Genomic DNA, 27,782 nt, shown 5'->3' on the forward strand with positions numbered 1-27,782 from the left:
AACTCTCTGGAGTACATATTGTATCTACACTGAGTTCCATACAGATGTAGATGGGCTAACCATGAAGAATGTGACTGGGTGTATTTTCTGTGGTAGTGCTAGTCCCTTGAAGATGCTGTAGACGCCATCGTAGATGTTGCCATCAGCATACTCTTCTACAAGGTCGACAAGGTCAGAGATGGAGTTGGCAACACAACTGCGCAACAAGTTAGACATTAAAGAAGCCACGCTGCCAAAGAAATGGTCCATCTTCTCCATCCTCTCCTCCTGGAACATGATAGACTGAATCATGAACACTTAGTATCAGTAGTTAAAGACAAACAATATGGATGGCAACTTCATGTTTCTGGGCTATTCCTTGCCTCTTTGTCAGGTGAATTGATAGGAACAAGAGACATCAATGAGTATCAATACTGATTTGTACAAGAAACCAGTGAATATAATAAATGAATAAGAAGTTTGTGATGAGAGAGCGAGATGCAGTCGCGGTGGGTATATTGTTTACACAAGGGAAGAGTTTACACTTGGGCAGAGTTAAATGCAGATGCGGGTAGAAGCCAGCAATTACCTAATTTATCATTTTCAGTGTTTTACTGAATTATATGCACTGAATCACAGACTGAGGCAGTGTCAATTTTCAATTGAATAATTGAATCACGTCTAGTGTCCCACTGAAACATGCCAAAAAACTTAAGTTTCCTCTCAATCATCTTGTTTCAAGTCAGCATTAGACAGAACATCTGATTCTCCATGTCATCTTGAAGTGTACCATTTGTGTCACTGCTGAATCCCCCAGTATTTTGATGTATATGGACCTTGTCACAAGCACCTACCGAATCTTCTGGCATCCAGCCCTCCACCTCGTCACGGTGTGCGTCAATGATGTCACAGCACTCCATTAGCCACTCTGCCTTCAGTCTGCTGGCTCCATTTCTACTGGATGTCTGCACATGCTTCAAGAATGTTTCCATGGTTACAGGCATACACTTCCGCAAACCACGAATATCTATGAGTCGGAAATTACCATATCTGTGGACAGAAAGATGAAGTAAGACAATAGTGAGAACAATAAGAAACCTGGATATGCTCAACACCCTTGTATACAATGCTAAAACATTATGATTTTCCACATGAGATACTTTTGTTTTGATATATGCTTTCTAAGACACATTCATCACAAGGAAAGAACTCTATATATTTCAGAAGGGTTGTCACATGAAGTTTCATATCGTCTCACAGTTCCACAGAGCAGCCAGATATAATAAGTACAAAACTTATCACAGTAAAGAAGTTATTATCCACAATTAGTTTCAATTATTTGGACTTACTTTGTGTGGAAATGGTACAGTATTTTCCTCATGACTGGATGCGTAATGTAGAGTTCATTGCACATGAAGTCCCTCATGGAGTTGACTGTATCGTGCCAGGGGAACCCATCTCTCCCGGCCAGGTTGGAAGGCTGGAAGAGATAAAAACATTCACTGTCATGATAGGGAGTAGTTCTGTTAAGTACAACAACTAAAGCTCCTCATAATCCCATAATGCCCTCTTGTTGTCTCACTGGTTGTTGAGTCCAAGTGAACTTATGCTGAATGTGAAGTATCATTGCAATATGCTGACATTTTGAATACACTGTGTTTGGTCTACTTGTCAGTATTTTCAAGGATTAGATCTAAAGATAAGAGAATTGCGTTACATACAAAATTTGTAGGTGGACAAAACTACCTTGGCAGGCATGGGCACCCCCAGCCTCTCTTGTTCGGTGGCATCAATGAGTACATAGTCCAGGATTGCCTTCCTAACGGCCAGGCGGTACTCTCTGTCCATCTCCTGTACACAGAAACAGATATCATCAATGTGGAGATATCAAGGATATTTGGTGTTATCCAAATTCCGTTACTCATGCTGTGGTGTGAGATTACTACATTCAGCAATCGTGTATACCGTTTGAAATTTGTTTGAAAATTTGTGAAACTGTAGAGGGAACAAAACCTGTGACACAACCTTACAGTCATGTACTTTACTAAGTCTCTTACAATACCTAATGAACAAAGCACAGGCAGCTAAAGCTAAGGTTTTGTCCGTCTATCTACAGAACTGTATGATATGAGATTATTTTGGTGACTAACTGTCTGAGTGTAAATCTGAAAGTTTGTGAGTAAATATAACAAGAGTCATGAAATCTAAAACAACCATCAAAACTAGCAGTTCACCACCAGGCTGACCTGTATATCCAACATTACCCTGAAGTATTCAACAGTTTGGGGAGTTCTGCTGTAGAAATGAGCACTACACTACACAAACTTGTTGTCAAGAAGGTATAAAATATATATTTAGATATCCCAAGTTATAAAACACCACAAGTTCACCAGTACACTGATTTCTGTAAAAAATCCAAATATATTGAAATATTTAATTATTTGGGAGTTATGCTCTTGTCTAGAACTGAGCACTTCTTACACTTGTTTCTATGAAAACATCTAAAAAACATTTCACCAAGAAAGTAACATCTTTGGGGACAACAACTTCTAGTTCATTGCACTTGTCAACGTTTTGATGTTTGACTCTTTCCCCATCAATCCTGTGACACCACTTGCTAGGCAAAAACCAGAACAGTGATCCAGTTGTATGCTGTAGTTATGACAATGTTATCATAGTTATGACAATGGGGGATGACTGTAGTTATGACAATGGGGGATGACTGTAGTTATGACAATGTGCAGATGGCCAAAAGTGTTGTACATGTAAAGTCTCACCTGTCTAAACTCCCTTGTGGCTGCAGGTAGGTCAGCTCTCAGTTTGTAGGGTACAAAGCGGTTGACTCCATCCATGGTTGATTTTGTGATTGGCCCCACCATGGATGGCTCAATAGCTTTCTCAATCAGTTGGTAATACCTAAACACAGATGTTTAACAAACATGTTGATTCTTATTTTGAGCTTGTAAGCTAATAAACTTGTAGATACGCTATAGCAGGGCACAGAGTCATCCAGTATGTGGAATCCTTATTGTGTCTACTTGCTGATGGATTTTAACCTCTTTGGTCACATAGACAAGGTGTCAGAAGGCTATGGGTTCACAGTACAGGGATACCATAGAAAATAATGTAGAAAATGCAGCAGATACTAGCAACAGCAATGGTGTATGATCTTAGAATCATTGACAGATGTATTTATCTGAAAAAGGTATTGGTTTATTGTTTATTGACCTGTTTATACAAGAGTAACGATGTTATGGTGCATATACAAACAAAACGCAAGGTTAATGATACTACATTAAGTTCCTTTCAGTACCTAAACATACTGGTGTTTCCTCGTACACCTATACTGAAAAAATAAGGAGTGTATACTTATTAACATTTTCACAATTGTCATAACACAAAATCAGTCCCTTTGTAAACCTGGATTTCAGAATGTCACCCCATCCTAGTGTTGACCTGACAGTAATGTTTGATACCCACTCAGCATGAATGATTGTTGTAGCTATCAACCACTGGTTTGGAGCACTGTTACAGTGAAAAACATGTAGATGTTCCTCTAGTTAGTATATAAAGTTCTTAAGTTAAGGCATAAATCTTCATTTGGGAGGAAAGTCCACGGTGATGCCAGTCATACATGTTTACCATTTTAGATCCATTCCACAAAGGAATCATTACATTCGATCTCTGAACACAGCATTCCTGGATTGTAACCATTCCTAAGAGATTTACATGTCACCATGGAAACCTACCTCTTTCTGTCTTCTGGTTCTGGAGTGCTAGGACGACTCAGTCCATGGGTGGAGAAGAAATATGGTGGAAATTCTACTTCAAGAACATCTGCTTCTTCTGGAGTGTGCTCATAAGTTGCTCTCCAGTTACCGTCAGCATCCATACCAGTGCTACTGAGTGTCCGATCATGATCTGCAGTTTCAGGATTCAACAAGTAGACACATGCTCTTCGAGGCTTGTTGCAGTGTATAAAACAAACCCAAACCCCAGCCAGACAGCAAGGCTGGTATCTTCAAAATGGATTTAACCAGACCAGACACCAAGAATTCATTCAGATGTATGGAACATCTACAATTTGCACTAGGCCATTGGGTTGGCTACCTGTAAATTTAGACTGTCCACCGAAAATCTTGCCCTTCTCATGCCTTCAGATAGGCTTTATTTCATACACGGCTTGTGAGTGTCAGGTGGGCCGCTTGTTGTGTATAGTAGGTGGATTGTTGTAAATGTCTAGTGAGTGTTGCAATTAGAGGCTGATTTGCTGGAATTGTTTAGTGGGTGGCTTGCTGGGTTTAGTGGGTGACTTGTTGTAACTGTCTAAACAGTGGCTTCTTGTTGTTAGAGATTGGCTTGCTGTGTCTAGTGGGTGACTTGTTGTGTTTAGTGGGTGACTTCTTGTGTTTAGTGGGTGACTTGTGTTTAGTGGGTGGCTTGTTGTGTTTAGAGGGTGGCTTGTTGTGTTTAGTGGGTGGCTTGTTGTTAGAGAGTGGCTTGCTGTGTCTAGTGGGTGGCTTGCTGGGTTTAGAGGGTGGATTGTTGTGTTTAGTGGGTGGCTTGTTGTTGGAGAGTGGCTTGCTGTGTCTAGTGGGTGACTTGTTGTGTTTAGAGGGTGGCTTGCTGTGTTTAGTGGGTGGCTTGTTGTTAGAGAGTGGCTTGCTGTGTTTAGAGGGTGGCTTGCTGTGTTTAGTGGGTGGCTTGTTGTTAGAGAGTGGCTTGCTGTGTCTAGTGGGTGACTTGTTGTGTTTAGAGAGTGGCTTGTTGTGTTTAGAGGGTGGCTTGCTGTGTTTAGTGGGTGACTTGTTGTGTTTAGAGGGTGGCTTGTTGTGTTTAGTGGGTGGCTTGTTGTTAGAGAGTGGCTTGCTGTGTCTAGTGGGTGACTTGTTGTGTTTAGAGGGTGGCTTGCTGTGTTTAGTGGGTGGCTTGTTGTTAGAGAGTGGCTTGCTGTGTCTAGTGGGTGACTTGTTGTGTTTAGAGGGTGGCTTGCTGTGTTTAGTGGGTGGCTTGTTGTTAGAGAGTGGCTTGCTGTGTCTAGTGGGTGACTTGTTGTGTTTAGTGGGTGACTTCTTGTGTTTAGTGGGTGACTTGTGTTTAGTGGGTGGCTTGTTGTGTTTAGAGGGTGGCTTGCTGTGTTTAGTGGGTGGTTTGTTGTGTTTAGAGAGTGGCTTGCTGTGTCTAGTGGGTGATTTGTTGTGTTTAGTGGGTGGCTTGTTGTGTTTAGTGGGTGACTTGTGTTTAGTGGGTGGCTTGTTGTGTTTAGAGGGTGGCTTGCTGTGTTTAGTGGGTGGCTTGTTGTTAGAGAGTGGCTTGCTGTGTCTAGTGGGTGACTTGTTGTGTTTAGAGGGTGGCTTGCTGTGTTTAGTGGGTGGCTTGTTGTTAGAGAGTGGCTTGCTGTGTCTAGTGGGTGGCTTGTTGTGTTTAGTGGGTGGCTTGTTGTGTTTAGTGGGTGACTTGTTGTGTTTAGTGGGTGGCTTGTTGTTAGAGAGCGGCTTTCTGTGTCTAGTGGGTGACTTGTTGTGTTTAGTGGGTGGCTTGTTGTGTTTAGTGGGTGGCTTGTTGTTAGAGAGTGGCTTGCTGTGTTTAGTGGGTGGCTTGTTGTTAGAGAGTGGCTTGCTGTGTCTAGTGGGTGGCTTGTTGTTAGAGAGCGGCTTGCTGTGTCTAGTGGGTGACTTGTGTTTAGTGGGTGACTTGTTGTGTCTAGAGGTGGCTTGTTGTGTTTAGTGGGTGGCTTGTTGTGTTTAGAGGGTGGCTTGCTGTGCCTAAAGGGTGGCTTGTTGCGTTTAGAGGGTGGCTTGCTGAGTGTTTAGAGGGTGGCTTGTTGTGTTTAGAGGGTGGCTTGTTGTGTTTAGAGGGTGGCTTGCTAAGTGTTTAGAGGGTGGCTTGTTGTGTCTAGAGGGTGGATTGTTAAGTGTCTAGAGGGTGACTTGTGTTTAGAGGGTGACTTGTTGTGTTTAGAGGGTGGCTTGCTGTGTCTAGAGGGTGGCTTGTTGTGTTTAGATGGTGGTTTGCTAAATGTCTAGAGGGTGGCTTGCTGTGTTTAGAGGATGGCTTGCTAAGTGTCTAGAGGGTGACTTGTTGTCTTTAGAGGGTTGCTTGTTGTGTTTAGAGAGCGGCTTGCTGTGTCTAGTGGGTGACTTGTTGTGTTTAGTGGGTGACTTGTTGTGTCTAGAGGTGGCTTGTTGTGTTTAGTGGGTGGCTTGTTGTGTTTAGAGGGTGGCTTGCTGTGCCTAGAGGGTGGCTTGTTGCGTTTAGAGGGTGGCTTGCTGAGTGTTTAGAGGGTGGCTTGTTGTGTTTAGAGGGTGGCTTGTTGTTAGAGAGTGGCTTGCTGTGTCTAGTGGGTGACTTGTTGTGTTTAGAGGGTGGCTTGCTGTGTTTAGTGGGTGACTTGTTGTGTTTAGTGGGTGGCTTGTTGTTAGAGAGCGGCTTTCTGTGTCTAGTGGGTGACTTGTTGTGTTTAGAGGGTGGCTTGCTGTGTTTAGTGGGTGGCTTGTTGTTAGAGAGTGGCTTGCTGTGTCTAGTGGGTGACTTGTTGTGTTTAGTGGGTGGCTTGTTGTGTTTAGTGGGTGGCTTGTTGTTAGAGAGTGGCTTGCTGTGTTTAGTGGGTGGCTTGTTGTTAGAGAGTGGCTTGCTGTGTCTAGTGGGTGGCTTGTTGTTAGAGAGCGGCTTGCTGTGTCTAGTGGGTGACTTGTTGTGTTTAGTGGGTGACTTGTTGTGTCTAGAGGTGGCTTGTTGTGTTTAGTGGGTGGCTTGTTGTGTTTAGAGGGTGGATTGCTGTGCCTAGAGGGTGGCTTGTTGCGTTTAGAGGGTGGCTTGCTGAGTGTTTAGAGGGTGGCTTGTTGTGTTTAGAGGGTGGCTTGCTAAGTGTTTAGAGGGTGGCTTGTTGTGTCTAGAGGGTGGATTGCTAAGTGTCTAGAGGGTGACTTGTGTTTAGAGGGTGACTTGTTGTGTTTAGAGGGTGGCTTGCTGTGTCTAGAGGATGGCTTGTTGTGTTTAGATGGTGGTTTGCTAAATGTCTAGAGGGTGGCTTGTTGTGTTTAGAGGATGGCTTGCTAAGTGTCTAGAGGGTGACTTGTTGTCTTTAGAGGGTTGCTTGTTGTGTTTAGAGGGTGGCTTGCTGTGTCCAGAGGGTGGCTTGTTGTGTTTAGAGGGTGGTTTGCTAAGTGTCTAGAGGGTGGTTTGTTGTGTCTAGAGGGTGGCTTGTTATGTCTAGAGGGTGGCTTGTTGTATGTGTCTATAGGGTGGCTTGTTGTGTTTAGTGGGTAGCTTGTAAGTGTCTAAGGGGGTGGTTTGCTGTCGTTAGTGGTTGGCTTGCTGCAAATGTTTAGTGGGTGACACGTAGATACCTCACCTTCTGCTGGTGTCTCAGGCACAGTTGGCATATCATGGATGTAGACGGATGGTGGATGACCACTGTCCACGCTCCCCTCAAAACTAATGGAGCTATGTCTGGGGCTGATGACACATGTCTGTTGATTGGTTGTGTCCAGGTCAGGTGATGTCTCCTCTGCTGCCATTGTCTGGCTGTGATCTGTGGAGCCTGTTTTTAAGACATAGGTTATTGTAACTGGTAACAAGGCACTAAGAATGTTTAACTGAAAGTAAACAAAGTGGTATGAAAAAACCAAACCAATGCCCTAAGACCTACAGGTATGAGTGGGTCCCTACTACCCCATGCTTGTCTCCCCATGACAATAACACAGCAGGATCAGTCTCCAGCATCCTCAATAATCTCCAGGGTATATGTTCTGATAAGTCGATAATCTCCAGTAGAAAATCACTAGTGGAGATTTATTGGAATGTAGACCCTAGATGTTATCAAGGATTGTGCTCAGTACCATAGGTTTGTCTCCCTATGCACATTCCACAGTACATCTAGTGCCTAGTGCCATAGACTTGTCTCCTCATGCACATTCCACATTACATCTAGGGCTCAGTGCCATAGGTTTGTCTCCCCATGCACATTCCACATTACATCTAGTGCCATAGGCTTGTCTCCCCATGCACATTCCACATTACATCTAGTGTCTAGTGCCATAGGTTTGTCTCCCTATGCACATTCCACAGTACATCTAGTGCCTAGTGCCATAGACTTGTTTCCCTATGCACATTCCAGGGTACATCTAGTGCCCAGTACCATAGGCTTGTCTCTCTATGCACATTCCAGGGTACATCTAGTGCTCAGTGCCATAGACTTGTCTCCCTATGGACATTCCAGGGTACCTCTAGTGCCTAGTGCCTAGTGCCTTAGGCTTGTCTCCCTATGGACATTCCACATTACATCTAGTGCCCAGTGCCATAGGCTTGTCTCCCTATGCACATTCCAGGGTACATCTAGTGCCTAGTTCCATAGGCTTGTCTCCCTATGCACATTCCAAATTACATCTAGTGCCCAGCGCCATAGGCTTGTCTCCCTATACACATTCCAGGGTACCTATAGTGCCCAGTGCCATAGGCTTGTCTCCCTATGCACATTCCAGGGTACATCTAGTGCCCAGTGCCATAGGCATGTCTCCCTATGCACATTCCAGGGTACATCTAGTGCCTAGTTCCATAGGCTTGTCTCCCTATGCACATTCCAAAGTACATCTAGTGCCCAGCGCCATAGGCTTGTCTCCCTATACACATTCCAGGGTACCTATAGTGCCCAGTGCCATAGGCTTGTCTCCCTATGCACATTCCAGGGTACATCTAGTGCCCAGTGCCATAGGCATGTCTCCCTATGGACATTCCAGGGTACCTCTAGTGCCTAGTGCCTAGTGCCTTAGGCTTGTCTCCCTATGGACATTCCACATTACATCTAGTGCCCAGTGCCATAGGCTTGTCTCCCTATGCACATTCCAGGGTACATCTAGTGCCTAGTTCCATAGGCTTGTCTCCCTATGCACATTCCAAATTACATCTAGTGCCCAGCGCCATAGGCTTGTCTCCCTATACACATTCCAGGGTACCTATAGTGCCCAGTGCCATAGGCTTGTCTCCCTATGCACATTCCAGGGTACATCTAGTGCCCAGTGCCATAGGCATGTCTCCCTATGCACATTCCAGGGTACATCTAGTGCCTAGTTCCATAGGCTTGTCTCCCTATGCACATTCCAAAGTACATCTAGTGCCCAGCGCCATAGGCTTGTCTCCCTATACACATTCCAGGGTACCTATAGTGCCCAGTGCCATAGGCTTGTCTCCCTATGCACATTCCAGGGTACATCTAGTGCCCAGTGCCATAGGCTTGTCTCCCTATGCACATTCCAGGGTACATCTAGTGCCTAGTTCCATAGGCTTGTCTCCCTATGCACATTACAGAGTACATCTAGCGCCCAGTGCCATAGGTTTGTCTCCACATGCACATTCCACAGTACATCTGAGTAAGTGCCCAGTACCCAAAGCTTGGAATTCCATGACTATGAGCAAAATATGTCCCCTGTAGCTCTCTAGTAAAGGTCCCTGGAACAGAGGAGATCCACAATTTTGAAAATGCAGGTTGCACATAAAACCCAAGACTTTGCCAACTTTCATGTGTCTGAAAGAAGGGGAGTCCTGCATCCTTCATCCTGCATCACCTCTTCTGGTTCTCCAATGCTCGTACCCAGTGCTAGTACCCAATCCTATTACCTGATGTTTGTACCTGGTACTTGTACCCAATGCTAGTACTCAATGCTGGTATCCGGTACTGGTACCCAATACTTGTACCCAGTGCTAGTACTCAATGCTAGTACCCAATACTGGTAGCCAATGCTGGTACTCTATACTAGTACCCAATACTGGTACCCAATGCTAGTACCCAATACTGGTATCAGTGCTAGTACCCAATACTGGTACCAATGCTAGTACTCAATGCTAGTACCCAATACTCAGGTACCAATGCTAGTACTCAATGCTACTAGTTGATGCTAGTACACAATGCAGATGTCCAATGGTAGTACCTAATAATCATGCCCAGTGCTAGTACCCAATACTAGTACCCAAATTTAGTACCCAGTGCTAATACCCAATGCTAGTACCCACATTTAGTACCCAGTGCTAGTACCCAATACTGGTACTCAATGCTTAGGTACTCAATACTAGTTGGGTGCAATGTTCGTACCCAATGCTAGTACACAATGCTTAGTATCCAATATAGGTACCAGTGATAGTACCCAATACTAGTACCCAAAACTTGTACCAATGCTAGTACCCAATAACAGTACCAATGCTAGTACCCAATACTAGTAGTCAATGTTAGTAACCAATACTGGTACGCAATATTAGTACCCAATACTTGTACCAATGATCGTACTCAATGCTAGTACCCACTGCCTGTCTCGAAGTGGATACAGTGGTAGTAGTAGGGTGGGGACCACGGGTTGTTGCTCATTCAATCAACCACTGGTTTGCTTGACAAGAATTCAGACATGTACAGCAATCTGACCACCACTCCCTCATTGCAACTGGTTTCACCAGTTTCATTTCAATCTCACAGTTTCACTGACCTTGTTCCTTCCCCTGAAACCATACAGAGTACTTTCAAACCTTAAACCATACAGGGTACTTTCAAACCTTAAACCATACAGGCTTAGCCTAAAACATATCAGCATGGTGTCAACATCAACGCTTTTACTTTTAAGCATCATGTAAAATTGTTTTTGAGACAATGGAAGGCAAGTGAAGTGCATCTTGACCAGGAGAAACATGGACTCATGGACATCCAAGTGATAAAATACTAGTAATGATAATCCATTAGACCTGTCCCTCAATATCTGGTCTCAGCTAAAAAATCACAGAGTGAAGGAAACAATTAGTTGAAAAGCCTTGTAAATACTTTGATATGCCATCTTTCTTTTCAAAATTCTATTCTTGATGTGAGTGTCACATTAGAATAGAAAAATGTATGTGCCACATAATCCCCACTTCAGTGAAACTGATCACTTTCATATCTATGCCTTATATATGCCCAGTTATCCTCTGTAAGTCCTTGTTTACACAAACCTGTCTTCAGTTGAAAGAGATCAATACAGCAATACACCACAGATAAAAATGACATGTATGAACAAACGTTTTCTTGCCAAGTAATTGATTTTTGTGATATGGTGAGTACTTTGTTGTCTCATGGCAGATCAAATTATGCCTTTGTGTAAACTGTGAACTCCACTGACGGAGAGGTTTTGTCTTGCACCATGGTAGCAGAGAGTTTGGTGGGGTAGTGTTGACTCTAGCCAAGAGACCCTACTCATCTGGGTTGATCAGGCATTTTAATCAGGGTATCTCTTATGGCAGTGTCCACATGGGCACAATGTGTTCTCAATAATAAACTGATCTAAAAGCCACTGGTGACCATGTACAACCATCAAGTGGGTAGGAAGGAGTAGCTCTCAAGTAGAATGACCAAGGACCACCTCACTAGATTGGTGTGGACAACCTTGATGCGTGAGTGATTGAGTTTGGTTTAACACGACTTTAAAAAATATTCCAGCAATGTTATGCCAGGGAACACTCAAAATAGGCAAAATAGGCAAAACAGGCAACACAATGTACCCATGTGGGGAAACCTGTGTCTTCTGCATGACAAGCAAACACTTTAACCACAAGCCTACAGCACCACCCTGACAACCTATACAGCCCCGCTCATATGATAAAGTTTTGCATGCATGCAGATTTGCTTGTGTAAGCAAATTTACACACATGAGTAAATGTATATGTGCTATGAGTTCATACAAGGTTAGGGTGACATGTACGCAAACAGAGAAAAATCATTGAGCACCATTCATTTCTGATGTAAAAATGGCAGTACCAACAACAATAGCATGAGACGAAAACCCAGATCAACACAGTGGTATGATAGCATCATGTACTTGGATTTCACCAAACAGGTTTTTCTAAAACTTCAGAATGAAAAAGAAACATTTCATTTGATGTGTAATTGACCGAAAGGTGATGAACCAAATACAGTTGATGAACCACTTGACATCCACAAGCAAGTTGCAAATGCAATCTATTGGATGGAATCATTAAATGAATACTGTCCAGGACACAAACCTATAACAAACAGAATTGATGGAGGACCAACTAGGAGAACTCACAAAGCCCCACCACAGTTTTATTGACCGATGAAGGACCAACTAACAGAGTTAATGGAGGACCATCTAGGTGAACTGACAGAGGTGCACCTAATTTACGGATGAAACTTCTGTAATATGAGAGACATTTAAATCCTCTGAAGAAAATTCTTTTTTATTTCTTTCCTCACCATTCTGCATACTTCCAATGTAATCCACTTCACTTGGGGGTACAGCAGAAAAACCATTGATAGGTGGCAACACTGTTTGACCTTTGAACTCTTTGTGGTGGTTGATGGGAAGACGATCTGTTTGGCTGCCATCTTGGTGTATAGTGTAAGGAGGCAAACTTACATCAAGAAGACCTGTAGAACTGAATTGGAAAACTTTGCAAATTAACTTCAAAACCTAAATATCTATATCTCAAAAGAGACAACATAAAATCCTATGCATCATTGTCTTCAACTTCTGTATTGCTACAATGTCAGCCTTTAGTAAGTAGCACCTGGTGCAGGTACCAGTATCAAGTACCTTTACCACACAGTTTACAGAGAAAAGTCTCATTCAATACTGATGTTAACACTTTCAAATAAATAATAAGATTATTTCTTAAATAATGAGTATGAAAATGACTGGGTAGGTGAATAGATGTGTGAGTGGATGAGTGAGTGAGTGAGTGGTTTTCATACTCACTTTCTCCGGTAGTCTAGTCCACAAAGGGCTTCTTCTGGGCTAGGGGATTTAGTTGCAGCTGGTTTCCGTGGTGATAAGAAATAGGTTTCCTCTACAGAATAAGCTGAAGCATACAGAGAATTTAGGATGTTGGGAAATGTGGATTATTACATGTGACTTAGAATCTATGACACAGAAGCATGAACATTCTGCCTGTGTTAGGAGATCCAGAACATCACTATATGAATATGTGTCACACAAGAACACATTCTACACCACATTCTGTAGGGACACAGAGATATGGACGCATCAATATGAAGCAGGTATGTACTACTTTAAATCACTAAATTAGAGCAAGCACAAATAAAGGGAGCAATGACAGAGTTTTACACTTATTTTCTGGACAAAATGGAGCTTATGTTCATGTCTAGTTCAATGCACAAGCAGAAGACAATGACATAAATAAAAAACAGTGTCGTTGAGCACGGGATGTAGACCTCTCTAGTGTGGTCAGTTTCTTGTAGAATCTACAAAGGAACAGCAATTCGGGGACTGAATGTCTTTGTAGGAGAGTAGAACACCCAGATACGATAAGATAACAGAATTCATAACATGATCATGTTTAGAAGATCTATGTAACATGACTGGTCACCTTCTGCAGTCGGTGTTGGTTGACCTGATTTCATTTGACAATGCTGTGACATGATGGAAAACTGTTGAATTTGCAAACTGTCAAAACAATGAAACGTGAAATAGCCAGTGTCGTCAGAAATTCTTAAGCACTGTACCTAGTTTGGTTGTTTCATAGATGACAGATGCTGTGAGGTGACGGGCGTTGGGACTGTAGTTGTTGGCAATTGAGTCGCTCACTTTTCGGAAATGTCTTTTCTCTTTGATTGGTGCAGCTTTTGTGAATGATCCTCTTTCTAGAATCTTTGGCCGTTCACTGAAGGCAGGCTGGAAACAAATGAGTGAGTGAGTGAGTTTGGTTTTACCCCGCTTTTAGCAATATTCCAGCGATATCTGGGGACACCAGAAAATGGGCCTCACACATTGTACCCATGTGGGGAATCGAACCCAGGTCTTCGGTGTGACGAGCGAACGCTTTAACCACTAGGCTACCCCACCGCCCTGCTGGAAACAAAACAATAAGTAGCATATACTATCCTATTGCAATGACTTGACATTTAATTTTATACACTGTTGTTTCATTTTTTATGCATTTGAAAAATATTTATTAGATCATTAATAAAAACACTTAATTTGCATTATGACCAACAATCTTCAACACTTTTTCCATACAACAACCTAATTTGAAATGTTAATGAACAAATGTCTGATGTTTTGACACCAGATCAACTGATGCTTAGCTTTAAATGTGATGGCAGTTTTATACTTTTCAGACAGCGTTTCACAATCTGAAATTGTTGGCCACTATTTTCGTGTTAATGGTTAGCTATGATGTTGCTAACATCTGATGGCCCTGTTTGGTCGCATGACTAAACTAGCTGTACCCATAATGCAGCATCTGGTATCATGACAATAGTGTTTTATCTATCACTGCTGTATTACATCGGCTGTAAATGATTGAAGAACATGGATATGGAAAGTGGTTTTGACACTTTATTTAGTATCACTACTCTGTACCTGTAATAACTGTACCTCTTTTGCTGTACCTGTCATACAATAATTGCTTATTTTATGTAATTTTATACTGAAGTCACAAAACTACCATCAATGGTGTCGCCTGATCGATCAGGAGGAATGGGTTTCTGTAGTGTAAGGTCAAACCCACTGGCTCCAATTTAATGGAACCACAAGTTTGTGAAATTGTTCAAACAGCAAAATCAACATGCCATTAAACCAGCAGATAAAGTCACAGAGAACATTAAATGAAACATCATGGAATAAATTAATCACTGATAATAAATCAGGAAATGTAATTCAAAATAATCAAAATATCCAGTTTCATTTTGAGTATAATGGACCACGGTATTCTGACGTTAGTTATGCAAGTATCGCATGACACCAGGCACTAAATACCCTCCGCCAACAGCCACAATACAGGCACCAGCATTACAGGAGGTGATCTGCAGGACGTACTGACGTAGCACCAAGGTGATCAGGACCTTGAACATAAAACCTAGTTCAGAATTAGTTTCCAATGCGATCAACTCACACTAAAAGGGGAAGTCAGGCAGCTAAATTGTTTGCTGTTGTTTGTGGCTGTGATATGGCTGTGATATGGCCAGTGATAGGGCTGTCCTGGCAATCATTAGCTGGTCATTTGATACTGACATTGGTAAATTGCACTCAGAGTGGCATTAGGTGCACTCAGTATTATACACACGGGAATACATTAATGATGATGTACCATATAATTCACAAAACACTGTTTCCCTGTATAGAACTTAAGTGTCACAAGTAAATTAATCTCTGACATCCAAGATAAACGTCCCAGTTTGTGATTATTCTTAATCAATTTCTTTTTGTTGATTGGTCAAACTGCACTATTTCAGATTGGTCAAACTGATTTTCATTTCATTTACAAAAACTGGCATGAAATAAATATGTATTTACCAAGAATATCAAAACAGAAATTTAAATGCATATGTCTCTATGCCATTCAGATAACTTCATTCTTCATATTCTGGTTACTTAAACGGTGTTCAGTCAAGGCCAGTATCATAGTCATGCGTGCATGCGTGCGTGCGTGCGTGCGTGTGTGTGACTCTCTTAAAAGAGAGTTATAACACACTTTTAAATCAAGCCAGATTATGGCCAGATAGTAATGACCATCATACGTATTAGCAGGTTGATGATAAAGCCTGTGCAAAGCCTGCAATATCTTATGATCATGTATTTTTATCAAATGCTAATGAATCATTGTTGGCTGTTGGTAACTTTCAGTCACAGCTAGTCTGACTGGCTCGCAAAATCTGGAAACTGTTTCACACACTCACAGTCCAGTGGTAGCTCACGAATTTGCTGTTATTGCAATACAGTTTTACACAGAGTGAGCCAAGTGATTTAACCCTGTTATCTCACTGCTTCAGTGACATCAAATGTCATCTGTGATGTCATCAACAATAGATGATGACATTATGAGAATACCCTGGGTGCTAATGATTGCTCTGCTGACAAAAAGTGGAACCGAACATGTGAAAGAATCAAAAGTTTTACCTCTTATTTGATTGGTTGTTATATGAAGGGGAGTTTGTGCTGTAATCTGACTGGTTGTTATGTGAAGGGGAGTTTGTACTGTAATCTCACTGGTTGTAATGTGAAGAAGTCTGCCTGTTTAAACAACAAAGATGGGGTATTGCGTATCAGAGATGTTTTCACCCAGTAGTCGAGAGTCCATGATAATCGAGGGTGTGAGTGAATATGAGAGGGGAGGGGGTCCTAAGGTTTATGACACACTCATGCACTTAAATTATTAATGCTAGTGTAATTGTACATAATTAAAATCACCCTCCCAAAATGCACCTTACATTATGACCTCAAAAAAAACAATAAGTGCAATATTTTTTATGACCTTTCAATAAAGGTTTGTACTTTTGGATGAACCCCCAACCCTGTTCTTCTGCAGTCTCCACTCTCAAAATGGAAACCCCATAACAAGTTGAGTTCATGGTTCCATGAGCTGCTGGTGCCTTGCCCTGCATGACACCCCTTAACTGTTGTACCAATTCAGTTTTATGCTGAATCAATACAAGATAATATAAGCCATTCATGCTGAAGCATGTCTGCCAGAGCAGACCAATCTCCTGTTTTGATCTAGAAAGTAACTTACAGCATGCTGGATTCCAGCCATGATTTATCAAGAAAAAAATAACTTTCTTTTAACAAACACATCAATTTACTTATGAAATATGAATACGTGTGACAATTAATGAAGGAGAGACAAGAATGACCAACCAAGAGTGCCAGTAAGCCATGAAATCAATGGACTTCTTATTATACATCAGAGATTTTATTGAATGGATGCTGACTTGGTTAGGTGGAATAATTTAATTACCAGTATTAATAAGCTGAAAATATTCCCCAAAAATCGGATATTGCCTCCCACATGGTATTTTCCTAACAACACATAACTGGATTGTGCGTATTTCCACACCACTGCTCACATTATTGATGCAAGTAACAAAAGAAGATGTTTCCCTACAACATTTACTGTTATCCAGTATTGCCTGGGGTCTTTTCAGAATACATTTGATAGATTAGATATTCATGATATCAGTGTCATCATGAAACAGACTAAAAATGGATCGAAATCAACTAGCATATATTTATTTGTAGATTTGCATTTTTAAGCAGACATATTTAAGCTGCCCTTTCCTGAAGTAGACCAAGGCTAAGGTTTGATCATGTATTGTTGAATGAATGGATGTCTCACATGCATACCAGTGACAGTATGAATGTGACATTAAGACCTTGATTCTGTTTCAGCTGGTTTATGACACTCCGACAAAAAATACATGAAATAAGATTTGGTTTTGTTTTGGTTGTTTGTTAAATGCTGTAATCAGCCATGTCCCAGCTATTAGGTGTCAGTCTGTGAATAGCCAAGACAATCCTGCCATCAACATCATGAGCATTGATCTACACAACTGGTATATGATGATCTGTGTCAACCAAGTCAGGTGACAAGCTGTGTGTTTTGATGCAAATTCTAAACTGGATCTTCGTGGCTACCTGAGATAAAATACAACCCCTCTGACATCTCTGCAGTTTTGGACCGATTTTTTTTACTTGAAATAAGAACTACAATAAAACCTCACTATCAATGTTGTTTTGTTCCGACATTTCACAATTAAGTGAAACAGAAAAAAAACCCCACAAAACTGTCCCTGTGAATTATCATTAACCAAACAAAAAATAATGTTTAAAGTTGACATTTTTCATTCATGGAAACCGTTCGTTTAAAGAAATAAGATGCTTCATCTCCAAAGTTGAAGGTCATAACTTAGTAACCAAATCAGAAAATTCTGTAAGAGACAATATCATAAGCAAATATGTTTGGGGGTGGAAAACTGATTTATTGCTGGCCTCCCCCGACATTCCTTAAACAGAATATGCAACATGCTACTTTCCTATCCCCCTGCTCAACACATTACTATGAACATCAGTCCCAAAACAGGGTCAGATTTTTAGTTTCTACTCAACTTTTGATAAAAAAAACCCAGGATGGAGCAGAAGTGTGAAGATCCCTGCACGTTTTTTGGTGTTGTTATACATTTCACCTCTCTACGGTATCATTTCTGGTGTCCTCTGGCATACCATGGTTCGCTCACTCACTCACTCACTCACTCACTCACTCACTCACTCACTCACTCACTCACTCACCAGATACAGTTATCCCATGAAGATCCAAAGATAGACATTTCTTCCAAAAGTAGTACATTTTGAAAAGGTATCATCACCTGCTGCAATCACAGCACACAGGTAAGTCAGTCCATACCTTAATAATACCTTATTACACAGGTGTGACAAAATCTCAGGTAAGCATGAGATATATATATGCCTAAAGTGCCCAGATTTCATTTTAATTGTAAACTGACCAAGCAAGCCAAATATAAAAGGGAGTGCCCCTATTTGGAAAGCACCAAAACACCTGCAGCCATATCAGCATAACATTAATCATCAACATCACGGAAAATGCAGGGAATCTACTCACAAAACACATAATCGCTTCAAAACGATTCCCTAGACATTGATTGAACGGTATTTGCAACTAACAGGCCATTACTTGTGTATGTGACAATAGACAGATCTAAACACATGTGGGTATTATACTGTCAGGCTAATCTGTATACCTACACAGGCAGGTGTGACACGCTTAAAGGGGCACATAGTATGGCAAGGTGCTTCATGAGCATGCTACAAAGTCCTTCATTTAAACAACTGTGAACACAGCATGTGAAGGTCTTTGATAATTAGTATATGATTTTAACATTTGAGGTCCAGCTGTCAATATATCATCCAGTATTTCATATATCTCAGCAACTCGGGGAACTTAGGATATGAGTGTAGGCCGTTTCTTCAGGCCGTCTTATTTCAGTGTAAGAAGAAATCAAACCAACACTTCCTGATAAGTATTATATACAGCTCTGAATTAAAAATCACGAACGCTGCTAATGTGCTGATAAAATCAGGTATATAATCGGGGAGGTCCAGGATTCAAACCCAAATCAGCAGATGCTGGGAGCAAATGGAAATGCTCTGTACATTGCAGCATCTAATAACACTAGCCTAGCCATAAGATTTACAGTGAACACATACATGTACTTAATTCGTGTTTAGCAGAAACACTGGTACCACTTTCCACTAATGCACAATATGAATGAAGTGACAGAGGGCCATAGTTCAAATTTGATAAATCAAGTAAATATCCCAGTGCCAAAAGAATGGGATTAAGATGACATTAGCCATCATATCATCATATGCCATCATATGAACATAAAGCCAGGATAAAAGCAGATAATGTTGACCAAGAATATAGCTTCATGCGTATATCACAGCCTGAAATGCCTTCTTGGAGTTTAGAGAATGCTGACTTACGCACTGAAATATAATTAATTGTTGTGTCACAAGTTCAGTAATGTAATGATTACTACTTTTAAAGCAGTTTGTTTGTCATGGTAGAAAGCAGATATACAACCTTATAACATATATAATTTTATATATATTATATTATATAATTTTAAAACATATGAGGTTTATATCTTCAATAAGGTAAACTTCTGTATGAACCATGGTATGGATGTGGATAGTTTTTACAAAATGTATGAAGATGATTTACTCATCTTGTTACTTCAAAGTTCAAATGCATTGTGTATGAACACAGGCTGATATTTCCAAACATTTACTTACTGATATGGAGTACATTATAAGCAACATACAGTATATATGAGGCTTGGTTATCATTACACATCTGCCTACGAGTAATTTTAACCTGCCAACAAACACCAGGAACATCAGACACATGCAATGGTGAAGTACATACAGCTATATATATCGTAGACAAATGTATCAATAATCAGTATTCTGTGACTTCAACAGTTAGAGCAAAAGCTGATGCTGTGGTTCTGGCATACATGAACACGCAGCTGTTGATCACACATGTGATAGGGAATATCAGTGATATCAACACACTTGAACAGGGAATATCATCTACATCAGAATACTAAACTAGGATGTGTGTCAGTCAGGCTCGTTGTCTAGTGAATCCCTTTACATGATATCCAGGTAGAGTGGAAACATGTGGATTACAGTAGAATCTATGGCCTTTAGTGACTTCCATTGATCCTGATCTGGATTTGTTCATGGGTCACCCTTGCTACTCTACTGTAAGGGTATGAGTTACGAGTTAGGACAAAATAATACAAATAAATATGTTTCAATATCATTTTCACTCTTGTAGGTAATTCTTTTTAAGGATATGTTTTTTCCAAGGAAAAAAATGATATACAGTAGAAAGTACAATGAAGTGATCTCTGGCCACTTTGTTGAGATTTTGTAGTGACGTGACTTTTGTGAGTGAAGACTGAGTTGTCAATCAGCCATGAACTTACACTGAAGTTACTTTCACAGCTAATGATATACTGGAGTTCCGATGGGTACATATTGTATTCAGTACATGTATGATTCATCCCAAAGCTTGTGTCAACTGGCGTGTTTGCTGATACAGTAAGCCTCTCGTTTTTGTTATACAGGTAATATACTACGATTATCTCCCTGTAGATTGACACATCTTTCATTAGGGACATTCAGATTGAAACACTTCTATTATTCTGTCCAACATGTTTGTGTCTCTAGTCTTGAGCCTACAATGCGAGAGTTTATTGCAGAAGATCTAAAGGGTGTCGTTACTCCTCGTCTTATTAGTTCCCAATTTGTCATTCAAGTTTAACATGAGGACAGTGTGATACAGGTGCACTGAAATTTCTTACTCTCCCTGCTGAATATGTTGGATATGAGCAAAACAAAGAAGTTATTTCATGTAGTCACCATGCTTAAGTAACAGGTGACTAATGGGACCAATTGATCAGGCATACTAACTTGGTTGGCACATGTCATCGGGTTCCCAATTATGTAAACTGATGCTCATGTCGTTGTTCACTGGATTTTCTGGCCCAAAGTTGTTTATTTACAGGGCTGGCATATTGCTGAATGCTGCATTAACCAACAACCTAACCAATCAGCTGTAGCATAGGGTTGGTAATGATGGGTTCGGTGGGCAGTGGTGGGGAAGGATGGGTTCGGTGGGCAGTGGTGGGGAAGGATGGGTTTGTTGGCTGTGGTGGATGTAAGTGGGCGTCCATATTAAGGTCATAAAGAAATACAAGCCAGAAAATCACACCCACACCCCCTGTAGGGGCAAGCAAATGATAGGATTTGGTGAAGTGGGAGAGGGTTGGAGTTATGGGGTTTTAATCACTTCCCCACGGCAGGTGAATCGGAGAGATTACACACGCATATATTTAGATGCCCATTAGATTTACATTTATTGAGCAGTACAGACCTCATTAAGAAACATGCTTTGTGTCCCTGTATCCTCCATTGATCGGACTATGGAATATTCATATCTTCCATGCTATCCACCACTTACAGGACTTACAGATACCAAGTTGCTAAGTGTAGAGACAGTATGGCACTCACAAAATACAAAATTTACATTCTTGTGCATTATTGTATATTCCATATTGTAAATACCATCATATTTCTTCTGTCTTCTCTATTGCCTGCTGACAGCAATCTAAAGGAACATTTTATTCTGTGCAATACAGTAAAAATTCTAAACACAGAATAAAATAAAATTCTCTTTCAATATGTTTTCGCCTATTTTATATTAGTAGTTGTAAAAGAAAAATAACAATAGTGTATCATCTTGCAAAACAAACTAAAAGTAAAATTATATACCAGTATTTACAAATGAATAAGCATGCATGAAATATATGGCTACATGACTGCATTCATAAAGCGTCTGTTTTGTAGTATGAACAGTTTCTTTGGCCTTGATTTGAAGAATGACTGCAGTTAAAATATTTTCACACTTTACTGGTGCAGCAGTATGGAATGTTCACTTAAGTGATGGAGCTATATCTATCATTGTAAAAAGGGTATATTCCAGTTTGTGAGCATACCACACACCAATGCTAATGTATGTCAGAAAAATATCAGTACAGATGAAATATTTCCAAAGGAATGGAAAAAATATCACATTTTAAATAATTTCTCTTCATCAATCATCCTCCTTGGCTTCATCCTCCATCCTCCTTGGCTTCATCCTCCTTGGCTTCATCATCCATCCTCCTTGGCTTCATCATCCATCCTCCTTGGCTTCATCATCCATCCTCCTTGACTTCATCCTCCTTGGCTTCATCATCCATCCTCCTTGGCTTCATCATCCATCCTCCTTGGCTTCATCATCCATCCTCCTTGGCTTCATCATCCATCCTCCTTGACTTCATCATCCATCCTCCTTGGCTTCATCATCCATCCTCCTTGGCTTCATCATCCATCCTCCTTGGCTTCATCATCCATCCTCCTTGGCTTCATCATCCATCCTCCTTGACTTCATCCTCCTTGGCTTCATCATCCATCCTCCTTGGCTTCATCATCCATCCTCCTTGGCTTCATCATCCATCCTCCTTGGTTTCATCATCCATCCTCCTTGACTTCATCATCCATCCTCCTTGGTTTCATCATCCATCCTCCTTGACTTCATCATCCATCCTCCTTGGCTTCATCATCCATCCTCCTTGACTTCATCATCCATCCTCCTTGGCTTCATCATCCATCCTCCTTGGCTTCATCATCCATCCTCCTTGGCTTCATTATTTGCATTTTATGAATCTTATAAATCCACATATGAATACAATGGCACATTTTACTTTTGAAATATTTCATTCTCCCTGCAGCAACTCAATACTGTGTACATAATATCTCATACATAAATATATCACTAACATCACACATTCTAAAACTTGGCTTGTTTTGACTGTAATATCTCAAATCGTAATTTGATTGTGTGCAGTGCTTGAGTTACTAGTGTATACCTTGTGATGCTTGATAACCCTTCAACAGTGCCAACAGCAAGTTTACATTATATAAGTTTATTCCAAACTATAACCAGCCATCAATCAAACATTCTCCAGCCCTTCAAAGAATTTCTATGCTTCAAACATCTCCCACTGGAGGGGTAGTCATGCGTGAAAATTTGATTGAATTGAACCCTTCACTTTGAGTAAACAGCTCTACGTAACTGATATGACATTTGTTTGTTGGTTTCAATATGAGTGCAGTTACTCCTAACTGAATCTGGATTTTGTGTACACACCTACATTTGTACCCTTGTATAGAATCCCAGGTGCAGTATGACAACACCTGACCTAGTCTGTCCTTTAGGTTCTGAGAGTCTAGTCAAGCTTAGATATGGACTCATCAATTTACGTTCATTTCAAACTGTTTTGTAACGTCCCTGACTGTGTGCAGTATATCATTAAGTCATGTATCTTGTTCAGTATGTCATTTACACAGTTGGTGTGTCAATCAGTTCAAATCAAGGTTTAGATATACAAGAATGAATGCAGAATACAACAGTTACATGATCACAAATCCCTTGTGGTTCATGGCATTGTGGTTGAGCTGCAGCCCTTAGGCTGAGCTGCATAGAGTCATAGAGTTGCAGCCCTTAGGTTGAGCTGCAGCCCTTAGGTTGTGCTGCAACTCTATGACTGATGTGTATGGCCCTATTGCCCTATGGTTAAGTCTGAAGACCTTACACTGAGTTTCTTGCCATCAGTTAGCTTCAGTCTATGGTAAAAGCCTTACTTTATAACATGTGTCACTCCAAGAGTGATTCTGTGTATTAGGAATGGACCTTCATTATGACTGCTCACCATTCCTGTGTTTGTGACAATAATCATCAGTCCACGCAAATTTGCCATAACACCATACCAATCTATTTTCTCAAAAATAGATATTTTCATACAACAAATAACCTATAATGTTTAACATTCGTATCATGATGCTGAAACAGTGACAAAGTAAATCCCACACAACAGCACTGGTGAGAACTGATTTGTTTCACGTTGTCACATTCCAATCGTGTAGCAGTGAGTATCGCCTCTTCAGGTGACTTCAGTTTTGTGGGTTTTTTTCGCAACACATTAGAACTAAAAACAGCAATCTATAGGTTCTGTTTGTTCAGTGAAGACCCCCTGTGACCTTGAATGCACATGCACTGCCCTTACCCCCTGCCTCCTTGACCCGAGGTTAGACCTTCCACTCCAGGTGATATATATATATGTGTACGTATTGAGAGGGTTTATCTGACATAGATAACCCTGGCAGCCACTCTGTAGGGGGCGCTGACAATCCATGATAACACAAGTAAAACACTGACAACATGGACTCCTGTGGGTCCCTTTAATACAATGTACAATGGTGTACCCACTAATGTCATAGACCACCCACTATACCCTCTAATGACATGGACCATCCACTGTACATACAAATGATGTGAACCACCCACTGTACCCACTAATGACACATACCACCCATTATACCCACAAAAGACTGTTCTCACTGTATACACTAATGACATGAACCACCCTCTGTATGCACTCAAAACATGAACCACCCTCTGTATACTCTCATGACATGAACTACCCACTGTATACACTAATGACAAGAACCAACTTCTGTATACACTAATGACATGAACCACCCACTGTATACACTAATGACATGGACCACCCTATGTATAGACTATTGACATGAACCACCCACTGGATACACTAATGACATGAACCACCCGACATGAACCACCCACTGTATACACTAATGATATGAACCATCCATTGTATACACTAATGACAAGGACCATCCACTGTATAGACCAATGACATGGACCACCCACTGTACAGACTAATGACATGAACCACCCACTGTATTTACTAATGACATGAACCACCCACTGTATACACTAATGACATGAACCACCCTCTGTACACTAATGACATGAACCACCACTAATGACATGGAGTGAGTGTATTTAGGTTTACAGCACACTCAGCAATATTGCAGCTATATGGCAGTGGTCTGTAAATAATTGAGTCCAGACCAGACAATCCAGTGATCAACAGCATGACCATCGATCTGCACAATTATGAACCGATGACATGTCTAAACCAAATCAGCGAGCCTGACAACCCGATCCTGTTAGTCGCCTCTTACAACAAGCATAGTTGCCTTTTATGGGAAGCATGGCTGAAAGCCTATTCTACCCGGACCTCATGGGTCAGTGACATGGACCCTCTAGTGTACCTACAAATGACATAGACTACCCACTGTACCCACTAATGATATGGACCACCCATTGTGTCCTCTCATAAACAACTGGCTAAACCAATTAATGAGTTTCTCTAATTACTGGGATAGAGCATCCTCCAACTATATTATGTTCCCTATTGCCTTGACCATGCATTGATTAATGCATTCCATGCATTCCAGATGTGTACTGCTACTTCCCCTGGTTGTGAGATGAACGATATAAATACTTCAAAGCAGAGTTGCAACAATGCAGATAAAATGACGGTAAGGCCATGACGTGTGACACCATGCACTCGACACAATGTTAATCAAGTCCAACAGCAAAGGAACCTGTAACATGCAGGACTATGGTGTGTTTCTTGTAGGACATTAGTTGATTTACAAAATTAGGGCCTGTATTCAATGAAGGTAGAAAACAAGATAAGGAAAAACTTATTGCAACATAGATGTGTGATTGAAAAACTATATGAAAAGTCATTTGTTCAGGAGAGAAGAATCATGGACCCTCTGATTCAAAGAAACAAACAATCTCATGCTGAAACATATGTTGGATGACTCCAAACAGTGTAATTGATGTACTGTAAAATAAAAAAAATCAATAGGAAAAAAAATATCTGCACTTCACATTTCTCTCAATCACTTCAAACTGATGTCAGAGGTATTTTCACATTGTGATAATGACAGAGGATGTTAGTTTGGGCAAGTACCATATTCTGACTTCAGACAAATATTTTATATCAAGTACTGCATACACTTCACTCAGTCAGTGCATGTCATACTGTCAACATGGCAGTACATGTAGGCACTACCTATACACATGTAGGCACTACCTATACACATGTAGGCACTACCTATACGCATGTAGGCACTATGTATACGCATGTAGGCACTACCTATATGCATGTAGGCACTACCTATATGCATGTAGGCACTACCTATATGCATGCAGGCACTACCTATACGCATGCAGGCACTACCTATATGCATGCAGGCACTACCTATACATACTGAACAGCAAGAGAGACGCAACTCTGGCTTTTTGTCAAGTTTTTAATACAAGACATGGTTACTTTTATGAGATTTCATTTTTTTCAAAACTTGTGTTTGTTTTCCCATTCAGTTTAGTATGAAAGACAGAGTATATTATGACAACAATATGATCGATCCTTTCATCATCGCTGCTTCTAACCACTATCACGATAATCTGTATATTACAGTGCCACAAGGCTGCAAGGGAAGGAATGCATTGTGCTTCAGATAAAGAGAAAACTGGCCTGTCATGCATGTATATAATTTGTCTCTTTCCTACACATACTGTGTACTGACAATTGTGTTTTCAAAACGAATGGTCTTCAAAACTGACTATAGCATTGGCTGCACTGGCATTAGTACTTTTGTAATAATAATAGCATGATAACTTATTAATAAAGCGTCTAAAATCCATTGCAGAGATGCTCAGTGACGCTGTGATAATACTGAGGAAGAAATAGTTCATATGAGTTTTACAGAAAGACAGCAGTGAACAGGCTTTTAGCAGAGTTTCTTTAAGTTTCTTTAGATGAAATGTTCCTGGTTTCCTTTGCAAGAGAATTCCACAGTTAGGACTGGAATAGACTAAGGCTTAGTCTCTGAATATATATATAACTTTGATAGTAACAAACAAACTAATATTAATTGAAAAGGACCCCAGGGAGACCAGAGATCCAGATCAGGGACTAGACTGGGACAGGAGAGGGCTTAGAGTCTGACAGTTGGTTTGGAGATCTGTGTTGGGTGAGGAGAGAGTCAGTGGAGGACTAGAGATTTGTCTGGTGTACATACATGGAGACTAAAGACAGTACAGTTGTAACACAGTCTGTGAGAATGCTGAGTGCTGGTAAATGGGTGGTGATGTGTACCTGGTGGTAGAGGGGTGGTGATGCTTACCTCATGGGCACTAAGTGGTGATAAATGGGTGGTGATGCTTACCTCAAGGGCACTTAGCGGTGGTAGATGGGTGGTGATGCTAACTTTAGGGGCACTAAGTGGTGGTAGATGGGTGGTGATGCTTACCTCATGGGCACTAAGTGGTGGTAGATGGGTGGTGATGCTTACCTCATGGGCACTTAACGGTGGTAGATAGGTGGTGATGCTTACCTCATGGGCACTTAGCGGTGGTATATAGATGGTGATGCTTACCTCATGGGCACTAAGTGGTGGCAGATGGGTGATGATGCTTGGGCGGTGTCTCACTTCAAACTCATTTGGCTGGGCCACCGTCACCCCGTGGTGGAGCCCCTGGGAAACAAGAAAGCATTATATGATCTAGAATGTGAGCATGATCGACAGATATTCTTTATTTCCTCCAATTCAATAATGATTACAATATGCAGTTATAATGTATTTTATGTCAAATGACAAAGATGGATTAACAATATAGTAAAGAATGTTCATATCCATACATGTTTTTTAGCAGGAATCATCATTTCCTTATGAAATGGTTTACATTCATTATTCCTTTTACCCATCATATCTCTCTAGTTCTATAGAACATCCACCTTGTAAGAATAACAACATCTTGATTCCAGATCTTAACAAAAGTATTTACATCCAGAATATCACATACATGGTATATATATGGAGTTCAGGAGTTCATTTCATACATGACATAGCACATGTTTTACTATATCATTTGTTAAAGTTTTACAATAACACAATTTTAGCTTATCCACAGACTACTGGTCACTCTTCCTTGCAGCTAGCATCAAGAAAAGT

At 40.9% G+C, this 27,782-nt stretch overlaps 2 protein-coding genes across 2 annotated transcripts in view; both read right to left on the reverse strand.

Annotated features, from left to right (window-relative positions):
- Positions 1-7,367, reverse strand: part of LOC137297115 (dynein axonemal heavy chain 3-like) — an 83,268-nt gene extending 75,901 nt beyond the window's left edge. The window contains exons 1-7 of the mRNA XM_067829109.1: positions 7,334-7,367; positions 3,729-3,900; positions 2,757-2,895; positions 1,726-1,830; positions 1,329-1,459; positions 834-1,029; positions 61-267 (exon numbers count right to left, since the gene is read on the reverse strand). Of these exons, the coding sequence (XP_067685210.1) occupies positions 61-267; positions 834-1,029; positions 1,329-1,459; positions 1,726-1,830; positions 2,757-2,895; positions 3,729-3,900; positions 7,334-7,364 (981 nt within the window). The 5' untranslated portion in view covers positions 7,365-7,367. The remainder of the gene's footprint in view (positions 1-60; positions 268-833; positions 1,030-1,328; positions 1,460-1,725; positions 1,831-2,756; positions 2,896-3,728; positions 3,901-7,333) is intronic.
- Positions 7,368-10,435: 3,068 nt separating this feature from the next.
- LOC137297366 (uncharacterized) overlaps positions 10,436-27,782 on the reverse strand; it is a 28,797-nt gene continuing 11,450 nt past the window's right edge. Inside the window, exons 2-6 of the mRNA XM_067829373.1 lie at positions 27,207-27,305; positions 13,475-13,643; positions 12,708-12,810; positions 12,206-12,387; positions 10,436-10,464 (exon numbers count right to left, since the gene is read on the reverse strand). Coding sequence (XP_067685474.1) covers positions 10,436-10,464; positions 12,206-12,387; positions 12,708-12,810; positions 13,475-13,643; positions 27,207-27,305 — 582 coding nt within the window. The remainder of the gene's footprint in view (positions 10,465-12,205; positions 12,388-12,707; positions 12,811-13,474; positions 13,644-27,206; positions 27,306-27,782) is intronic.

This window comes from Haliotis asinina, chromosome 9 (assembly GCF_037392515.1).
Source record: "Haliotis asinina isolate JCU_RB_2024 chromosome 9, JCU_Hal_asi_v2, whole genome shotgun sequence".
Lineage (NCBI taxonomy): Eukaryota > Metazoa > Mollusca > Gastropoda > Lepetellida > Haliotidae > Haliotis > Haliotis asinina.